General features: G+C 31.8%; 1 protein-coding gene across 7 annotated transcripts in view; it reads right to left on the reverse strand.

Moving 5' to 3' along the window:
* Nucleotides 1–452: 452 nt before the first annotated feature.
* Nucleotides 453–22,507, reverse strand: part of ZNF280D (zinc finger protein 280D) — a 141,228-nt gene continuing 119,173 nt past the window's right edge. For all 7 annotated transcript variants that reach the window (XM_045506263.2, XM_074366171.1, XM_074366172.1 and 4 more), the window contains 3 exons: nt 21,556–21,601; nt 4,763–4,818; nt 453–2,391 (listed from right to left, as the gene is read on the reverse strand). In XM_045506263.2, coding sequence (XP_045362219.2) covers nt 1,767–2,391; nt 4,763–4,818; nt 21,556–21,601 — 727 coding nt within the window. In that variant the 3' untranslated portion in view covers nt 453–1,766. The remainder of the gene's footprint in view (nt 2,392–4,762; nt 4,819–21,555; nt 21,602–22,507) is intronic.

A 22,507-nucleotide genomic window follows, 5' to 3' on the forward strand; every position in this document is an offset into this window, starting at 1 on the left:
TTGTCCCTGTCCTTCTAAGGTTTAACTTACTCAATAAATCTTCTCTGCTATAGATTTATGTTTCAACAAGGTGAAGAATAACAGCTATTAAGTCCCTCTCTCCCGCCTTTCTTTAAAGTAGGAAAGATAAAAATATTTGCTCCCCCACAAAAATATTCAAGAAAATAAGTCAATACTATATTTTGCCTAGTTAGCCTCTTTAATTTACTGAGCAGATAGAAAACTATATTATAATTCTCTTTAAGTGGAAGAATTTATAAAGCAAATCTATTCTCTGTAAATAGTAACAGTTTTCCCCTAATACTTTCAACCCTAATTTAAAATAAATCATGCATCATTTAAAGAATACAGAATGAAATTCTACCACTAACTTTAACATAAAATTTCCTTGAACAGGTGTACAATTTCTAAAAGTGCCAAAGGTAATCCGATTCACACAGCTTTCTGAAAAATAAAATTATTCAGGGACAGATTTTTATTGCAAATATTTACTCAAAAACTATATACAGCAGAATTTTAATAGCCATTTAAAACATTTAACATTCAGTGAAATGAAATTTAAGAATTCAAAGCACATTTTAAGAAGTAAAAATGTAGCATTTTAAATAAAAGTTTATTAGTACTTCAAAGCAAACTACTGTTACTCATATTATTCATTTCTATATCTATTATTCTCTATATGATAAAAAACTGAAAAATCAATTTAGCAGCCATCTTATGGATAAATTAGGCTAAATATCCCAAACCAATTTTTTACATCCTGCTTTAGGTCCCATTTGAAGTTTCTATTTTATAGTTACATAAAAAGTCACTTAAATATGGCTGAATTCATGCCAGGACATGTTTTCAGTTTACTGCTTTACAATATCTACATTATACCATACTTTGGTTTGGTTTCCAGACCATTTTTATGGGTCTAATTCTAAAGAAGATCATTAAAACAATACTAAAAGCATCCTAGCTACAGGAGTTTCAACAATGGATTTCTACTTTATACAACTAGTACATCAAGGAATTTCTGCACAGCTTACACACTGACAAAAAGCACAAATATAAATTTATATTTTAATAATTTCACTTTCACTGAAAGTTTAATTAAGGTAAGCTTACAGCCTGGCAGGCTAACACTTGTATGGAGGTACAAAGATTCAAATATTCTGTTTACATGCTTCTGGCAGTCTGGAATGTTATATTAAATCCAAAGTTAAGTTTATGCTCATCCAAATTCTTTTTAGATCAACAAATTTAGCACTCTAAGCATGCTCCATTTACCAGCTTCATACTCAAAATGAAGCTTTCATTAACAATGCCAATCAGCCATTATTTTAAATCAATTATTCCCCAAAGAGATGTAGTTTCCAAATCTCTTCCTTTAAGTTAATTGAAAAGGATGTACAGGTAATAAGGACTTTTAGCTTAGGAATGATGGAAATTTCAAAAGCTTTATTAATAAAACTAATAATCAATTCATACTGGCAACCAAGTTCCATATCTTTGAAAAGTGCTAAATGAGACATTTTCTTTGCAAATTTAACTTTAAAATTCTATTCATGTTTTAAAAACTTCTTGGAAATTCACACTAATCATGCTATTAATGGTGAATTGATTTAACAACCTAGGTTGAACATACAGGTAAAGTGTATGAATGACCTCCCTCACATTTTTCCATCTCTGAACTTTGCAACAGCACCACTGAGCTCACCTGATAGCATTTTTCCAAATGCTCTCACCGTTGGTACACTAAAACTTAGAATGACTAATTAAGTTCAGCTCTTTTCTTTTTCGTCTGCCAGGTCTACTGTTGTCTCTGTTGTGCTAAGGCTATTTTCTCCAGGAATGCCACCTGTTTGATCAGACACTACTTCATCAGTCTTGGCTGGAGGATCACCACTACTTTTCTGAAGAATCTCTGTGGCTTCGTACTCAAGTACCTCTGACGGAGTCAAAGGCTCCAAATGAATACTGCCTTGCTCACTGACATCAGAGCTAACAGATTCAGGTTCATCTCTTTTTCTCAAAAACTGGTCAATGCTGACATCACCAGATGTTAACCGCAAACCCTTAATATTCTTCGAAGAAAATCTGACTTCACCGGTGTTGCGCTCTTCAGTCTGATCACAGGAAACAATGTTTTCTGAATTTTGGCACATCTTCAACTCTGTTTCCTGACAAATGTGCTCTATTCGTTTTTCCTTTTCCACTTTATCTGCACCAGTGACTGAATCATAACTGAAGATATTCTTTGAGCCAGTTTCCTGGTCTCCAAGACAGGTATCATTTTCCTTATCTGAAACTGATATGCCTTCTTCATTTTTTGCTGCTGATGAGCCTGTAAATAAGTTTGCATCACATCCATTTTTTATTTCCTCTGAAGAAGCTTCATCTTGTTTACTGAAAAAATAAAGCCATTTATTATCTATTCCTTCATTATATAATGTATTTGAACACTATCAAAACAAAGACATTCTCTAAAAAATTTAAAAAAAAAAAGTAAAGGCACATTTGCCCACCAAAAAGAAAAAAAATGTAGGTCCCCAGTCTTCCCCATGATGTTACAATTTAAGAGGCAACCATGATCTTATGCAAGAGAGAAACTCCATAGTCACAAATTAAAAACAAACCTGGGGAGCCTGCTGATTGGTTTTAATCTTGGTTATCATTATTTTTATCTGTTCATACCCTTGCCTTTTTTAGCTAAAATGTAAATGTTCTTATTAATTTGTAAGAGAACTTTAAACAAGGATTGAATATATACAGAAAACCTATTTTTTTTTTACAATTTATACATCCTGTTAGGCTTAGAGTATCTTTCCCTATGCAAAAATCATATAACCAGTCACAAACATTTCCCCATTTTTCACAGCCTAATTTAAAAAAGCATAAACACACGCCTGAAAAAATATATGTAAATATAAAACATGCATACATATGTCTATGCACATATGTGTCTGTGTTTACTCTTACCCTGGTATGTTAACAGAAACTATTTAGTGAATCATAAAACATTAGAAACAGAAGATTTCTGAGGATCTCCAGCACCTTGTGTAGATTTTGCTCATTTTAACAAAAAGAAATGTAATGATTACATCTATCGTATTTCTTACACTAATCCACCTGGAATTTAGACTTTTTTCTAATGAGCTGCCCAAACGTCATAGCAACATTATCAGATGGTCATTTATTATTGGCTAAATTATATTTATAAAGCTATTTCCCTGCTGTGTATTTCGTTCTGATGTGTCTTTAGACTACCATGGGCCAATACCACCAAGTTTTGACAAGTATAGATTAACATCGTTCTTTATTATCTACTAGGTCAAATCACTTACAGTCTACTATTCTTCTCCCTAAATTTTAGTTTGGAAATGTAAAAGATATTTGTACAAGAATGTTCACTAAAGCAATGTTTAAAACAGTGAATACAGAAACAACCTAGTATCTAACAAAAGAGCTGTGATTTTAGAGATTATGGTATTAATAAATAGAAACACATGAGTCTTATTTTAAACACTGCCAGTTTCCAAACCAAATCCAATTTGGATTTTCAACTAAATGTTCATTAAATCATAAACTAATTTGGAAAATGAACTACCAAGTAAGTTATTAATATATTATTTTCTATCTCAGTAAATTTTGTTCTTCTTCTAAGTCTTCTAAATAGATCTTGCACATTTCTCATTTTGTTATTATTGTGAATTAACTTTTTTATCCATTATATTTTGTAATCACATTATTGATATATCAGAAAGATTCTGAATTTTACACCAAGCTACTTTAATCAATATTCTCATTAATTTCAATCATTCTTAGCTTATTGTCTTGGATCTTATAGGTCAATTACTACATCTGCAAAAAAATTATCTTTCCCTCATTTAAATTTGTAGAATTTTAATTTTTGTTCAGATCTTATGGAACTAACTACAATTTACAGAAAATGTTAAATATAGAAGTGACTAGACTGCTTCTTCTAAATCCTTAGCTGAACTTTCCCAACCAGAATTCTAGGAAAAATGCTAGGTGACAAAAGTGCTAAATAAATTTTTCTAGTGAAATCTAAGAAAAACATCTTCAAAATGTCTTATTCTATAATTTTCTTTTTAGGGGCAACAGATTAATTAATCTCATCAGGTTAACAAACAATTTATCGTAAAATACACAGCATAAAGTTAGAAATGCGGAAATTACTAAAAGGCAAAATCATCTTTACTTGGAATAGAGTTCTAATTAGAATGTTGGATTCTCTTTTGCCAAAAAAGGATTGTGAAGTATCTTGTGTTCTGTAGTGGTCTACTTGAGCGTTAAATTTTTTAAAAAAGCAATCCCTGAATTTTGAAACTTCTATGTTGAGATCCCACCACAGACATAGCTTTATAGCTTATTGAAAATACTTAAAAATAAAATTTTTAAATTACCTATCTGCAATAATTGTCACCATCTTGTAACCTGTAGCATCTTGTAACTATTTTCATTTAATAGAGGCAATTAAAATCTGTTAACATTTTATTCACTTGTAAGACTTTTAAAAAATTTAATAACTGATCAAATGTACTCTACATGTTTAAAAGATTTCAAAACTAAGGATCTGCAGTATATTTTTGTTGTATTAAAATTTCAAAATTTGATTTTAATTAAAAGCCATTACTAAACAAAAGCAACACCATAAACAAAAGTTAGATAGCCCTTTGCCAATTAACTGAAATATGACACAGCTCAAGTATCATTTACATGAATTTCAAGAGATTCAGTTTTTCCTTATGTTTACCTTTCAGAATTTGATGTTTCTGTTTCTCCTTCAGCCGTATTAGGTCTTGGAATTTCCTGAAATGATTAATCATATTTTTCTTTCATGTAAATTTAACCAAACTTAAAGTAAACGACTTTTATTATACTAAACTTTCTAGATAAAAAGAACTTAATATACTAATATACTAATATTAGTGATCTAATATACTAAAGAAATAGAAAAACAATTTCTCAATTTGAAGTATGTATTAGAATAATTTTCATAATTAAAAGCAGAATTTCAAAAATTGCTTTTTAAAAAACCGGTAAGATATTTCAGTGTGCCAAAAGTTTCTGAATCAAGGACATGAAACGGTTATCCAGTTATAAGAACACCTGCTTCTCTTAAATTCTTTCAAATATGGGCCATAATTACAAAGACTTGATTAGAAACTAGTAAAAGACACCTTGAATTTGAATAAGTTTCATCTGCAGTATTTTATACACACATTAAATACAGATACTTAGATAAAACATTTCTAAAATTTTTATTTTATATTTGGAGTCATGGTAACCCTTCCATTGTCAAACCAAGTAACATTAAATGAAAGACAAATGAAATACTCTGCTTATTTCACATGTTTAATGAGGAGGAAAGAATACAATAAAACCTCAGTAGGCCAGAGGTCTGCCCAGCAGTTTATAACAATTACCAGTTATTGAGCATATATGATGCATGAGGTGGTATGTTAAGAACTTTAGATTCAGTACCTCATTTAATCCTCATATTAGATATTATAAACTCCATTTTTACAAAGGAGAATAAAGACTGCGTGGGTTAAGCAGAAAACCCAAGGCAACATCAATAACAATAAGTGGTGAAGTTTCAAGTTTAGGTTCAGCTCGTAGTCGCTATGGTGACTGACTCAAGCCTGTGAAATTGATTGTGGTGTATTGATCATGTACATTTATTTCCTCACTCTCCAAAAACTCTGCTAAAATGCTAAAATGCAGGTAAAGAAATAAAACATTTTCAGTGATAAAGACCAAGGAAACATCAAAGCATACTAACTGTCAAAGAGATTTCAACAAATTTTTAGGTGCAAAGTGGCTGGGGAAATGGAAATTGACTTTACACTGTGGAGGAAGTCACAATGAAATGTCTGAGCAGGGGAGTACAAAGAGAAGAGAATCAATTTGCCCAGAGAACATAAGAGATCTGGTATTTGGAGCAATTCAGTACAATATCCAAAACTTAAAAGGCAAAAATGAAGCATGAGTACTGCTGAGAAATCTAAATGTTCTTTCCCCAACTCATACAACAGGTACCTATCCTTTCCTCTACCGCTTAGCCCAAAGGTTAACTCTCTGAACTGGAGACAGTCTAGACTTGTGAACACCAGGAATGGCAAAGGGCAGGCATGAGGTACTGAAAGAAAACAGAAAATTTTAGTAAAAGTCCATAAACTGAATAAAGGAACTCACATATATCTCCCTGCCTGGTTTCCAGATGCTAGCAGCCAGAGAAACCACTCTTCACCACACCACCCCCAGCTGGAAACTAGAAGATGCCTCTTTGGATGAAATTATCAGCCTCAAAGGCTTTGAGAGCATCCTCCCCACCATAGAACAGTCAGTTCAGCATCTGATTTTCCTGTGTTGAATCTAAACAATTGTCATGCAGACTGTGCAGGTCATAGAGCACACTAATCCAGGAGGCAACCTTCACAATATAATCCACATCAGCAGTTCTCCAAGTGTGGTTCACACACGCATGTGGCCTCCAAGACACTTCCAGGAGGTATGTGAGGTTAAAATGATTGGTACTAAAGCAGTGGTGAGTAAAAATACTGGAATCTTAACACAAATCAAGGCACTGACATCAAACCAAAATTGTACTGGCAATCATTGTATTCCCCACTGGCACACACCAGCAGTAAAATTAATTTTATTGAGTATCAACCCTTGAGTGCACGTCTTTTTAAGTCTGCATAATGAAATAGCAAATATACATACAGCACTGCTACTGCACACTGAAAACACCTGGGTCTGTGATTGAGTTGCAAGCAGAACTTAGCCAGTTTTTTCATGGAACATCATTTTTATTTTACAGAATAACTGTCAAACTATGAATATTTATACTTTAGTATTTAGAAGACATTTTCTTCAAAACTGACAAAGTGAGATTTTCACATCAAAGGAAACAACTGATAGTATTTGTTGCCAGTAATAAAACTCAAGGAGAAATTAAATTTTAGGAAAACTTACAGCCACTATTCATGAGGTTAATGCTAATATTAATGCATGTGATTGCTTGATGTTATATAATGAAACATGTCATCACTTGGAAGATCTATGTAAACAGTGAACCAATATATTCCAAATGACTAATGCATGATGTTATAAAATCATGCATGGGTAAAAGATCCAATCAAAGTGTAAGACAGACCAATCGATTTTAATCTAACAAAGTACAAAAAGTTCAGTGATAAGGAGTCAGATTCCACATTGCAACAAACCTTTAAGAAAACTTCCACTTGTCTACTTTTGATGTCATATAAGAGAAGAAAAAAATCACAATTAACTGAATAGATTTTTAAAGTACTGGATGAAGCTGGGTATTCTTCATATATTTCAACCAAAATAAGATATCACAACAGACTGAATGCAGAAACACGAAAATCATTTTCTTCTATTTAACTGGACATTTAAGATATATGCAAAAGTGTAAAACAGTTTCATTCTCCTAACTAAATTTATTTTGTTTTGACAAATAGTTATTTCTCAGAAAAATATTTATGTATTTTAAGTAACAATATTTTTAAGTTTCATATATTTAATTTCTAGTATAGTAAACATCAATAAATTTTGAGAGTACCAAGGTTGTCCCCTCTAGAGTGTTGCAGTGTATGAACTGTATGGACATGTAAGGTAGCCCTGTCCCTGTCCAAACACAGAGTTTTCAATAAACTTTTTTAAAGCTTCACTTTTTAATATGTAGGGGCAGCCAAGGATCACCACACAACTGAATACCTTCTTTAAATCAGAGATCAAAATAAACAAGAGAATAAAGAAAGAGGCTAGGAGACATCAGAGTCATTGCTGGGAACAAAAGAAATATATACATATGTGTATATATATATATAATTAATATATATTTAATATCCCTTGAGATATGAGATGTTATTACATCCATTAAACAAGAACAAAAACTATGAAGATAAAAGAATTAAAGAACAAATAAAAAAATTACAGAGCGATTCAAAATTAAACATATGGCAACCCAAATAAGCAATTAAGTTTAGAAAATCAGTGCTTTGCCAAGCCAAATTGGAACCCGAGGTAAAATACATACAACATAAAATTTACCATCTTAATCATTTTTAAAATGTACAATACAGTGGCACTAAAGACATTCAGATTGTTATGCAACCATCACCACCATCCATCTCCATATTTTTTCATCCTGTAAAACTGAAATTCTACACACATTAAACAATAACTCCCCATTCTTCCCTCCCCCCCAGCCTCTGGCAACCACCACTATACTCTCTCTTTTGATTTTGATTGCTCTAAGTACCAGATATGAGTGAAATCATACAATATTTGTCTTCTTGTTGACTGGCTTACTTCATTAGCAAAATGTCCTCAAAGTTCATCCATATTGTAGAATCCTCTTCCTTCTTACAGCTGAATATTCCATGGTATGTATGTGCCACATTTTGCTTGTCCGTTCATCTATTGATGGACACTTGGTTTACTTCCAAGTTTTAGCTATTGTGAATAATGCTGCTACGAAAATTGGTGTACAAATATCTCTTTGATTCTCTGCTTTCAATTCTTTTCGGTAAACCCAAAAGTGGAATTGCTGGATCACATAATTTGTTTGAGGACTGCCACATTGCTGTACAATTTTACATTCCATCAATAGTACACAAGTTTTCCAATTTCTCCACATCATTGCCAACATTCATTTTGTTTTGTTTTGCTTTTGATGGTAGCCATCCTCATGGGTGTGAGGCGGTATCCCACTGCAATTTCAAATTGCATTTCTCTAATGATTAGTGATGTTGCACATCTTTTCATGTGTTTATTGGCCATTCAAACATTTTCTTTGGTGAAACGTCTGTTCAAGTCCTTTATCTATTTTGAATTGTTTATTTTTTGTTGTTGAGTTTTAGGAATTCTCGATATATTCTGGATATTAATCTCTTACCAGATATATGATTTACAAATATTTCACCCCATTCTATGGGTTGCCTTTTTATTCTCTGGATAGTGTATTTAATGTACAAAAATTTTAATTAGTGCAATTTGTCTATTTTTAAATTATCTGTGCCTTTGGTATAATAACCAAGAAATCACTTTTAATTTCAATGCCGTGAAGTTTTTGTCCTATGTTTTATTCTAAGAAGTTTTATCATTTTGGGTCTTACATTGTAAGTCGTTCATTAGTTTTGAGTTAATGTTTCTATACAGTGCTAGGTAAAAAATCCAAGTCAATTATTTTTCACGTGGATATCCAGTTTTCCTAGCATCATTTATTGAAAAGACTTCTTTCCCCATTGTCTTGGCACCATTGTAAAAATCACTTGAACCTATAGACAAGGGTTTATTTCTGGGCTCTTTATTATATGCAATTAGTCCTGCAGTTTTCAAAACTACTTTGGCCATTTGAATTCCTCTGAGATTCCATATATACTTTAGGATGAGTTTTTCTGTTTCTACAAAAAAAAATCTTTGGGATTCTTGTGATTTCTTTGTAGGGATTGCAATAAAAACCTGTAGATTGCTTTGGGTAGTAATGGCATTTTAACAATATTAAGTCTTTCAATCTATGAAGATGGAATCTCTTTCCATTTATTTGTCTTCTCTAATTTATTTCAGCAAGGTTTTATAGTTTCATTATAGGAGTCTTTTGCCTCCTTAATTAAGTTAATTCCTAAGTATTTTCTTCTTTTGTTGCTATTGTAAATTGTTTTGTTTTTGTAATTTCCTTCTCAGATTGTTCATTATTTGTGTATAGAAGTGCGACTGATTTTTGTGTGTTCATTTTTGTATCCTGCTACTTTGCTGAATTAATTTTAGTCCTAATAGGGTTTTTGTGTGGAATCTCTGAGGTTTTCAACATATGAAATATCATCTACTAACAGAGATAATTTTATTTCCTGTCCAATTTGGATGCTTTTTATCTCTTTTTCTTGACTAACTGCTCTGGCTAGAACTTTCAGTACCATGTTGAAAAGAAGTAGTGAAAGTAGGCATCCCTGTCATGATCTTAGAGGAAATTCTTTTGGTCTTTAACCATTGAATATGACGTTGGCTGTGGGTTTTTCATATGTGGCTTTGATTAGGTTGGAGTAGTTTCCTTCTACTTCTAGATTGTTGAGCATTTTTATCTTGCGAGGGTGTTAAATTTTGTCAAATGCATTTTCTGCATCAATTGAGCTGATAATGTGGTTTTTATTGCTTCCTTTCCTTGATGTGTATTATTATACTAATCAATTTTCATATTTGGAACCATCCTGGGATTCCAGGAATGAATCCAATTTGTAGATGGTATATAATCCATTTAATATGCTGATGGATTCTGTTTGCTAATATTCTGTCGAGGGTTTTTTCATCAATGATCTTAAGGGATACTGGTCTGTAGTTTTATTTTCTTGTAGTGTTTTTTGTCTGACTTTGGTATCAGGGTAATGCTGGCCTCACAGAATGAGTTAGGAAGTATTTCTTCCTCTTCAATTTTTGGAAGAGTTTGAAAGAACTGTTATTAGTTCTTATTTAGATGTTTGGTAGAATGCACTGGAGAAGTCATCAGGTCAAGGGCTTTTCTTCATTCAGAGATTTTTTTATCACTGATTCAGTCTCCTTCCTAGTTACAGGACTATTCAGATTTTCTATTTCTTCATGATTTAGTCTTCGTAGCAAGAGCAATTTGTCCATTTCGTGTAGGTTATCCAGTTTGTTGGCATACAGCTGTTCATAATACTCTCTTATGATCCCTTTTATTTCTATAGAATTGGTTGTAATTTTCCAGTTTTCTTTTATGATTTTAGTAATTTAAGCCTTCTCTCTTTTTAAGTCCTTCTGGCTAAACCTTCGTTAATTTTGTTGATCTTTGCAATGAACCAACTTTTCTCTTCATGTGTTTTCTCAGTTGCTTTTCTAGTCTCTATTTCATTTATTTCTGTACTAATCTTATTTCAGTCCTTCTGCCAGCTTTGGGTTTAGTTTGTTCTTCTTTTTCAAGTTCCTTAAGTTGTACAGTTAGGTTGTTGCTTCGAGACATCTTATTTTTTAATGTAAGCATTTACAGCCATATATTTCCCCTTTAGCATCACTTTCATTGCATTCTATAAGTTTTGGTATGTTGTGTTTTTGTTTTCACTCTTATCTAAGTATTTTCTAATTTCTCATGTGATTTCTTCTTTGATCCATTGGTTGTTTTAAAGTATGTTGTTTAATTTCCACAATCTGGTGAATTTTTCAGTTTTCCTTTTATTATTAATTTCTAATTTCAACCTGATGTGATCAGGGAAGATACTTCGTATGCCATCTGTCTTTTAAAGTCAACTGAGACTTAGTTTGTGGCTTACTATATGGTCTATCGTGGAAAATGTCCCAACTACACTTGGGAGAATGTGTATTTTGTTCTTGCTGGGTAGAGTGTTCTGTGTATGTGTGCAAAATCTAGTAGGTTTAAGTCCTCCAGGTCCTTACTTATGTCTGATTGTTCTATCAACTATTGTGAATAGGGTACTGAAGCCTCCAGCTGTTACTATAGAACAGTCTAGTTTTCCCTTTAATTCCCTCAGTTTTTGCTTCATTTATTTTGGCAGTCTGTCATGAGTAGTATAACTTTTTAATCGTTATATCTTCTTGCTGTATTACATTTTTATTAATATATAATGCCTTTTTCTCTTGTAAGCTTTCTTGATTGAAAGTCTATTTTGTCTGATATTAGTAAAGCCATCCATGTTCTCTTTCGGTTACTATCTGCATGGACTTTATACTATTTTTGTCCCTTCACTTTCAGCTTGTCTCTCTGAATTTCAAGTGAGTCTCTTGTAGACAGCATGTAGTTGGATCATGTGTTTTTATCCATTCTGCTTAGCTCTGTCTTTTGACTGGGAAGCTTAATCCATTTACATTTAAATTAACTACTGATAAGGGACTTATTTCTGTCATTGTACTATATGTCATGTTTTTGGCTCTCATTTCCTACATTACTGACTTCTTTTCTGTAATGATTTTTTTGGAGTGAAATGTTTCGATTCCTTTCTCATTTCCCTTAGTGTATACGCTGTAACTATTTCCTTTATGGCTAACATGAGGATTACATTTAACATCCTAATGTTACAACTCTCTAATTTGGATATATACCAGCTAACTTCAATAACATACAAAAAGTCTGTTCATATATAACCCATTTTGGTTCTTGATGTCATAAAGTTATATCTTTATTCATTGTGTACCCAAACATAAACTAATAATTATTCTAAATGCATCAGCCTCCTAACTTACGTAGGAAATGAGATTTGGAGTTACAAACCAAAGTCACAGTAATACTAGCTTTTACACTAATAACTGGTTTTTTTTCCTTTAAATTATTCATCTTTTAACTCATGTAGAAAACAAAAAGCACAGCTATAAACCACTGTTACAAAATACTAGCTTTCATAATTGCCCATGAACTTACCTTTACTGAGATCTTTACTTTGCCAGAGAGCTTTGAGTTACCATGTGGTGTCCTTTCATTTCACCATTCAGGACCCCCTTGAGCATTTCTTGCAGGGCAGATCTAGTGGTCACAAACTCTTTCAGTTTTGTTTATATGAAGAATTCTTAATTTCTCTCTAATTTTTGAAGGACACTAGTGCTGGAAATAGGATTCTTGATTTTATTTATTTATTTTTTTAGCTCTTTAAATATATTGATCCACTGCCTGCTGGCCTCCAAAGTTTCTGATGAGAAATTTCTGATGAGAAACCTCTTCTGATGAGATTTCTCTGATGAGAAAATGTGGATAATTTTATTAAGAATCCCTTGTATGTGATAATTCACTTCTCTCTTGCTGCTTTCAAGAGTCTCTTTATCTAATGAAAGTTTGATTACAAAATGTCTCAGCATGGGTCTCTGAGTTAATCTTACTTGGAGTTCTTTGTGCTTTCTGAAAGTTTATATTCATGTATTTTATCAAATTGGGGAAGTCTGCAGTCATTATTTCTTCAATTATTCTCTCTGCCCCTTTCTCTCTTCTTCTTCTGGGACTCTCATGATATGTATGTTGGTTTGCTTAATGGTCTCCTACAGTTCCCTTAGGCTTTGTTCACTTTTCTTTCATCTGGGTTTTTTTTTTTTTTTCCTGTTCCTCAAACTCAATAATTTCCACTGTCTTATCTTCAAGTTTGCAGATTCTTTCTTCTGTCTGCTCAAACTTGCCTTTGAATCCCTCTACCGAATTTTTCATTTTCAGTTATTGCATATTTCATTTCCAGACTTTCTTTCTGGTCTCTTTGTAGGTTTTCTTTCCTCTTATTTATGTTTCCATTTTGTTCACATACTGTTTCCTTGACTTTCTCCACATACTCATTTTGCTCTCTGGACATCTTTAGGACAGTTGTTTTAAAGTCTCTGTCTAATATATCTGCCATTATGTCTTTTTTTTCAGGAATAGTTTCTGTTGATTTTTTTCTTTTAAAAGGCTATCCTTGCCAGTTTCTTTGTATGCCTTCTGATTATTTGTTGAACACTAGACATTTGGATCTAATAATGCAGTAACTCTGTGGGAATCAGATTCTCTCCCTTCCCCAGCATTTGCTGGCTTTGTTTATTTTTATTTTATTTTTTATTTTTATTGTTGTAGGCTGTCTCTGTTCCCAGATCAGCTTGAGGTATAAACTTAAGGTCTTCTCATGTCTTTTCTGGAACTTTCCCTGGGCATGTGCAATCACTAATTTTACCCACATATATAGTTGTTTTTGAATGTGCTAGTCTTTAATGTCTGGCTCCTGAAAGGGGAAAAAGTGAAAAATGAGGAAGAAAAAGGGCTGTCCCTTTAAATCCCCTGAAAGTCACTTGTGCTGGAGGGGGAGGGGCTTGCAACAATGGGGAAGGTGCAGCAATAACGTCTGCATTATGTCCACTTCTTTGTCTGCAACTCTGATAAGAAACAGCAATCAACGAGAAGAGCACAGATACCCAATATCTGGAGGACAAGGTCTTTTTTTGCTCACCCTGGCTCCCATAAGTTGTGTGCATACTGCTCCAGAAACATGGGCACAGATGCCTGTCACATGGCTGCTACAGTGCTAAGTGCTCAAATTAACTGAAATTAAAAGCAATTTACCCTCCAAGTCTTCATCTGGAAGTTGCAATCCTTCAACAGACTTAGTACTCCAAAAGAGTTGTATCAGTGAGATTTTGCCAGTGTAATTGTTGTCTAGGTGGGGAGACAGATTCATGGTGCTTCCTACTATGCCATCTTCCTAGAATCGTCCTCTCTGTATATTTTAAAATGTTTTCTCCCAGAACATTAAAGTACTTGAAAAATGTTGAAAAATTGAAAAGCAGATATATTAAACTTACAACAGTAGTTTAAGATTAAACATTTTATGCCCACCAAAACCAGAATTCATTATCATTTTACTTTACTGGTATTAATGGAAGCAAGCACATCAATAATACTTAGAAAATCTAATTCTTTTCTTGTTTTCAAATAAGTATATTACAATGTTTGCCAATTTTTCTTGTCCAAGTGAGAATTTTAAATAATGTAATATTAACTTTAGCTTACTGAAACTTCTTTTCCAGGATGCTACTGTGGCTGATATTGTTTTAAAATTCTGAATACCATTTTGGTAATCAGTTTTAGAAGACCAAAACATAATGTTCATATTGTATCACAATTTATTGATTCTGTATGTTGCTTTTAACTATTCCACATGAAATTTCTCTGGAACTTACATTGTCAGAATATTTAAGAACTGAGTCACTAGCTGATTTTTGTAAATCAGATGTAATGTATAGGAAATAACTTTTCTCATTTAAAAATCTGAAGACATTTCATTTAATTTTTCATATATCTATGTCAAATATGAAGTTAGGGCATTTATGACCTTAATATCTATTCGATAAGCACTTTTCCCATAAATATCAACACTCTCAGTGGATTCATGCATTTCCATTATCTTTTCTTTTTCACTTATTTTCAAATTCAGTAAGAATATTCATATCTCTTGCTCAAATTTTACATTTATTGAACACACCTTCAAAATTATTTTCTCTCATTTGTGGTACGCAAAGGAATAGGATTTTTATTACACATGCAGCTTTATATAAGGTCATGTTTTCTGATTGTAAAGCTTTATCAAACTTTTGCCACTTTGTTCAAAATATCATCCCATATAATTTGTGTAAAAGACTGTAATATATTTGTACCAAGATGCTTTTAAACTCAGCATAATGTATTTTGACTTTTGATATTGTATCTTTTCATATCTGATAAACATCTTTATTTTGTGTGCAGTGTCTTGATTGCATTTAATCTTGATGCCCGTCAGGTATCTACATGTGATTTTAGTGTTGTTTTAGAATTGACAAGAATACTCCATCTGCTCACTGAATTATCTCACTCCCAAATATGCATCCTTTGTACACTACTAAAAAAGATATTTGAATTCACAGATGCAGCATTTTTTACATTAACTTATGGTTATGAGCTGAGCAAAGCACAAATTTGGCATAATTATTTTGGGGGAGAAATATTGGCTTCTACACTCTTGTATACATCTGCCATATCTACTCCATTATCATATTCTGATTTGGATAATTTTTTTTACATAAATATCATCTCTTTCTAACTTATTAGTAATCTCATAAGCTAAACCATATCTATCTAGTCTTTTTTTAAAATAACAACTTTATTGAAATATAATGATCCACTTTCCCTTTTGTTTCAATTAAGTGAAAACTTTCTACTCTTGCAATGACATCATTCTTAATGTAAACATACCTAGTAATCATACACATTCATGCATGATGTACTATAACTGGTTTATAATCAAAAAGCAAGGAAAAGTATTGTGCTTCCTTTATTCTCAATAGTATTTCGGATTTAACATGATTTGCTAAGAACATTAGAAATTTGTTTTGAATTATACGAGACAAATAAAACAGTATTTTTAATGATGAGCTATATGATTATAATGTCTTTAGTTCAGCTGAACTTAGAAACATTCCAGCATCTGGACTTTCAGTACTTTCTTGTGATCCTTTGAGAGATAAATTATTTTTGCACAAAATATACAATATGTAAAATCACTCACACATTTTTTGTCACATTCTGTAAAGCATCATCTATTAAACTATCAGTTTGAATATACATTTAAAAAAAAACTTTCATTTTAAAAAAGCATCATGATGAAATGAGATTTTCATGATCACAAATTCTGTTCAAAGTTTTCCAATCTTTGAAACAAATTTTGAGTTGCAAAATAATGACTCTTGTATTTTTGCTAAAAAGAATGCACAGGAAACAAAACAAAGACAAGGATTCTTTGGAATAAATGAGCCAGTCACAATGAATCAACTCACCACTAGACTATTTCTTAAAAGATCCATCTTTTGAAAATCTTTGTCCAGCCTTTGAAACACATCTAAAATCTGCACCTTATCTTGGCAAAGGCCCACACTCTATTGAAACCATTTTTACTTTATTACAAATAGGTGTCCCTGATGAGGAATTAAAAATTTAGTTCAAATAGCATCTTCTTATTTTCTTGCACACGTACACAATAGCTTCTGAAATTTCTAATGTTTCATTTTCTTATCTTTATCTCACAATTCAAAGAAAATTCTTTATCTCTACATTTCATAGTAATTCTATTCTAATAGTGTCAATGTTAGAGATTTCATTTTAAGTAGCTGGAATTTTTTTTCTACACAAACTTGTTTCTGTCTCCTACAATTCTGATCAATTTCTGCATGTATTTTTCTTCTTCTTCTAAACAATGGACTACTTGACTGTTTAAATTTCATATTTATTTTTAAGAATTTTAGTATAAATTTTAAATATATATATTTTAAATTAATATATTCAGTTAAATATACTTTGTTATTATAGTATGACTTTATGTGAATTAACTTAATTCATATAAATTATATTTAACAGAGGTGTAAATCAATATTTGTATAAAAAAATGAAAATCAGTAATTAAAAACAGCAGAAAACTACATACCAGGTTTTTAGACCAATGTAGTGAAAAACAAGTAGTGAAAAATATATTTTGCATAAGTAAGTGAGTAACAGTAAATTATAACTCTTTTAAGTGAAGACAGTATAAAGTTCCCTGGTAAGAAAAAACTTTTTCAGGAAATTTTGGCATTTCGTCAAATTTCATTTGTGAAAGGTCAAATATATTAATAAATAAAATTTGTATTACATAACTTGGTGCTCTTAATAATATTATAAAAATCACATAAGCATGTATGCATAATTAAATAAAACTTTCTCTTTTACTTAGCAAGACTATGGATTGAAACTACAAACAATGAAAACAACTTGTCACCTTTCTTCATGACTAAAAAGGATCATTAGAAAAAAACAGCAAGTGAGAGACTCAGCTAGTTGTGCTTGTGTCCCCCATGTGTATGATTCTCAGGATTATACAAGAGTAGGGCTGGAGACTGTCTTTAATTAAAATTTTGAAATTATGTTCATCACAGATTACTCTGCATTAATTTTGATTTTTATAAATATTAAATGAAAATATTTATCTGATTACTGAATTTTTTGAAGCCCCCTTAAATTTCCTGCCAGAGGTGAGACCTCATTTGCCTCACTCTAATTCTGGCCCTGGCTTGGATGCTGGGAAGAAAGAGGAAAGTAGGCATGGTGGTCTAGAGAAGTAAATTTTAATACTATACCAGTCAGTCATAGTGTCAAAAAAAGACAAATTAATAAAATATGGTTATATTATTTAGAAACATGGAGATAAATATTAGATCAAACAGCTAAAAGAGTTGAAAATGGCTGCCTCTAAAGAGTTGGGTGAAAAAGGGTGAGGGAGATGAATCACTACTTTTATGATAAACTATCTGCACAAATTTTTTAACTTTTATTTTGACAAAAAGTAATTCTACAAGGTCTGAAATCCTCAAGATCTGAAAAAGTTACAAAGCAAAAAGCAAAGAAAATATAACAAAAAACAAAAATAAAAACCTTAGGTATTCTTTATGGATGGCCCAAATAGTATTATAGGAATAAAAACTAGAGTTAGTTTCACATCTCATTAATGAAATCACAGGGATCCTCTATTTTGCATATGGTGTATATGTTTGAACTGAGAAAAGAATCTTTAAAAAGAGAGGAAAACACCATAAAGTCACCCTAAGGGGACTCCTGTGTGTATCTACCATACCTGATAAGCTTGGAATATGGTAGTTATCTTATTGGATTACAATTCTTTCATCTAGTTGTCCTACTAGATTTTGGCCACTTTGGGGATAGGGAAATAATTTTATTAATCTTTGTTCCCAACACAAAGATTCCTGGAACATGTTATCAAGTGTCCCCTAATGGCCAAGCGAGGAAGCAAGGAAAGAGAAAGGCATCTGCACATACTTCCTCTCTCTCACCTCCCTATTTAGTTACAATGCAACTACTCTAGCCGAGACCGAAGGGGAAGAGTCATGGTGCATGTATCTATCTATATTTATATATAGTTAGCAAACAAAAGCAATAGAATGTTGCAGTGTATCGAATATACATAGTAGAAGACCAGAGGCTGTTTTAGAAGCAGACTATATTAATATGAATTCCAAATACAATCCAGTATATGAAAGGAATTAAGTTTGAAGGAGGAAATGTAAAACCATACAAATGAAAAAGTGGTAATAGGAAAATATTATTGGGGTATGATAACATTGATTTTACTACAATGCATCTGATCAAACTCTTGAAGATTAATTCAAGCTATCCACCATATCACATGTGTTCTTAAAACAAACACCTGTATCTATTCAAGGGACTATCCACACCACATTTATACTTGAAATAGCCCAGGCCAAGATTGTTTTGTGTGGCTTTGCATTCAATATGGCTTCTCTTAACTCTGCTTATGGCTTGCTAAATTTTTAGCATAAGCCTTTTTTCTTTAAACAAAAAATAAACTTAAGAAAGTTGGTTTATGTATGAAAAGGCTGGTTTTACTTGACACAGATGAAACAAAGCAATCAAAGGAAAGTAAGAGTTTGATGATTTATTCAAGAATGACTGCATCAAGAAAGAATCAATGGGCAATGTTATGAAATGATGAATTCACAAATTTTCTTCATGTCCATGCCTTTACATATTTGGAAAAAAGACAGGCAAAGCCTGCTGCCCCCAGTGTATAACGACCAACTGTGGCTGGGTGACAGAAGAAAACATTTCTATTCTCAAGACCCACAGACACAGAGCCAGCTTAAGAGCCTCAGAACAACAGAGAACATCACCACAATTCCCATCGCCTACCACTAGGCTAGCAAACATCAAATAACAAGCAACAGCAGTACTGCTAGAAGAAAGGCAAGTGTGCAGAGAGAGAGAGAGACAACCTCTGTGGTTCAGTCTCACAAGGAAAGACTAAAACTGAGTGTTGAGCAAGGACACACACACACACAAAAACCTCCAGCAATACAACTCCTATCCTACACACAAGGAAACAGTACAGGAACTGAACCTGGTGGTATATAAAGGGTAACCACAGTGATAGAAAAACCAAAACCCAAATCAACTCACTACTATGTGGACCCAAATCCCACACTAATAGCCTAACATGAGAAAAGGTATGTCCATTTTCAGCTATTAATACTGTTGATCACAGTCCCACATATAATGACTTGCTTTCAATCAAACATACACAGAAAAAGCAGGAATGGGGGGAAATACATTGTCAGGGGATAAAATAATCAGCAGAACCACTTAGTTATAACCCAGCTGTTAGAACTATCAGACAGAAAATTTTAAATGACTATGATTAATATGTTAAATGCTTTGGTAGAAAAAGAAGCACAATGACAGAGATTAAAAGATGTTTTGATGGGTTCACCAATAAACCTGACACAACTGAAAGATCAATCAGTAAATAGGCCAATAGATAGGGTTTACCCAAACTGAAACTCAAAAGGAAAAAAAAAAAAGAGTGCGGGGAGGAGGGAGTGAGGAGACTAGAACAGGCCATCTAAGAACAGGGAATAACATCAAATGGTAAAACATATGTGAAATTGGAAGCCCAGAAGTAGAAGACACGAGGCAAGTAAGAATACCAATCAGAATGAATGTCAAAAATAAATATACAAATAAACATAGATAAACATATAAATAAACAAATGAACAAACAGACTTAGACACATCATATTCAAACTGATAAAGACTAAAGACAAAGACAAAAACTTGAGGGCAACCAAAGAAAACTGACACATTACATACATAAACAGAAACAAAGATAAAAATTACAGTAAGACATCGTGTCAGAAAATATGTAAGCCAAAAGACAATTTCTTTAAACGGGTGAAAGAAAAGTCAACCCAGAATTCTGTACTCACCAAAAACAACTTTCAAAAATGAAAAATAGAGATTTTTTTTTGAAGGAAAAAGCATGCAAGAAGTAATTACTAGTAGATCTGCAACATGAGATATTTCAAAGTAAGTTGTTTAGGCAAAAGGAATATGATACTCGACGGAATCTGAGAGGTACAAAAAGAAATGAAAAACACTAGAAATGGTGAAAATGAAGTTGAATATAAAATGTCTTAAGTATTTAACTGCTCTAAAAATGACTATTAAAAACAAAAATGGTAACACTGTATTCTGTCTTTATAACCTAAGTAAAAGTAAAATATATGACAACATTAGAAACAAAAAAGAACACACAAACTATCAATATAAGGAATGAAAGAGAGGACTCATTGTAGAACCCACAGACATTAAAAGAGTAAGGTAATACTACAAACAACTCTACACATACAAATTCAGTATCTCAGATGAAATGTACCAATTCCTCAAAGCCCACAAACACCAAAACTCACCCAACAACAAACAGTTAACTAAGAAATCCTATGTCTGTTAAAGACACTTACTTGTAATTCAAAATCTGTCAAAGGAAAACTTTCTGCGGGATAACAGAAAGCCACTCGGGAGAAGGCTATACTCCTCTCTCAGTTTCACTTATTCACTGTACAAGGTAGAAATGCTATTCAAAAGATAAATGCTGGACCTGTCTCATTTCATCATACTTAGAAAGAGACAGGTAGTATTAAGCAATATTTTTAACCTGACATCAAGAAAGCAAGTACTTAAGCAAAATTATTTCTATACTCATTCGTTAGACCTTGAGTGTTATATTCAAAGTGTCTGTTTAGGATAGCTAAACCATATTAAATACATATTCAAAATATTTCCATTTTAAAAATTATTTAAATCTTTGTGAAGAGCCCCAGAAAATAAAATTTTCTAGAAAGATTAATTTCCCAGTGTGTCAGATGTTTGATGCTTTAATGATTTCAGGATTTTTAAGTAATAAATTTATCTCCATTACTAACTAGTTGAACTAAATAATAAGCAAGTGAAATATATGATATTTTTGTCAAAATAAAACACTTTACAATTTTACATAATTATGGTTAGATATTTTTAAAATAATTAAAACAAAATTACAATTTTTTTCTTTCTGATAACATGCCAATAATTGTTAGTGATATATGCACACTGAACTGTTTTAAAAATCACACCAACAATATTTTCAAATGTACAAACTTTTAAGAGGTACGAAATATTACAAAATTTACCTCAGACACAGGTTCTTGTTCCTTAGTGGCAGCTTCATTTTTCAATCTTGAAAACAAAACAAGTATTGAGTATTTTATTTTATGTTTACAGTGGAAAAATATGAAACAGTTCTTTTTACATGCTTAAAATAATTTAAATATAAATCTAAACTAATATACATTTTACACTATAATAGTAAATGACTTCTGCAAATATTTTAAGGGAAAAATAGAACGCATGAGAATAAACAGTAGATTCAATACATGTTCTAAATAAATTAATACAGATTAATACAGATGTAATTTCCTTCCCTAAAAACAAGAGCACTTAAGAAATGTTCTCTATGTTACATACAATTTTTTTAAAAAAAGAAGTAACACATTGGTAAGACAGTTTCAAAAAAGAATTACCCTTTAAAAAATAAAAGCAGATTATATGCTTAATATATTTAATATGCACCAGTATTTACTACTCTAGGGCTCCAAAAGTGAGAGAAAATATATATTTTATCTATTATAAAATTCAAAATAGTAATATTGTATCAATATACACTACAATTCACTTACTCTAGAGGTGGAAAAATTACAGAAATAATTTAGAATTTTGAAGAGTACATTCTCTTAAAAACCTTCATAACCATAGCTCAAATATTAGCTATAAATTTTTAAACTTCGATTTCTAAAAATATACTAATTATAACTTATTATAACATTCACAAAGGCATATGCCATCTATAAAATACTTTTAAATATATCAATTTAACATAAAAGCTAGCTTTTTCAAAGGATGTTTGTTTTAGAAACTGTTGATAACTAAATATTATTCACTAATATTGTATATTAAACAATTTTAATCTGCATATGTAGAGTGTCTACCTGATCTGCAATGTCATTAATAAATGGTTTAGTGATTCATAACTTAATGAAGGCTTAGTAACTACACTGAAGGACTAATATATTTAATATAAGGAAC

The sequence above is a fragment of the Camelus bactrianus genome, chromosome 6 (assembly GCF_048773025.1).
Source record: "Camelus bactrianus isolate YW-2024 breed Bactrian camel chromosome 6, ASM4877302v1, whole genome shotgun sequence".
Classification (NCBI taxonomy): Eukaryota; Metazoa; Chordata; class Mammalia; order Artiodactyla; family Camelidae; genus Camelus; species Camelus bactrianus.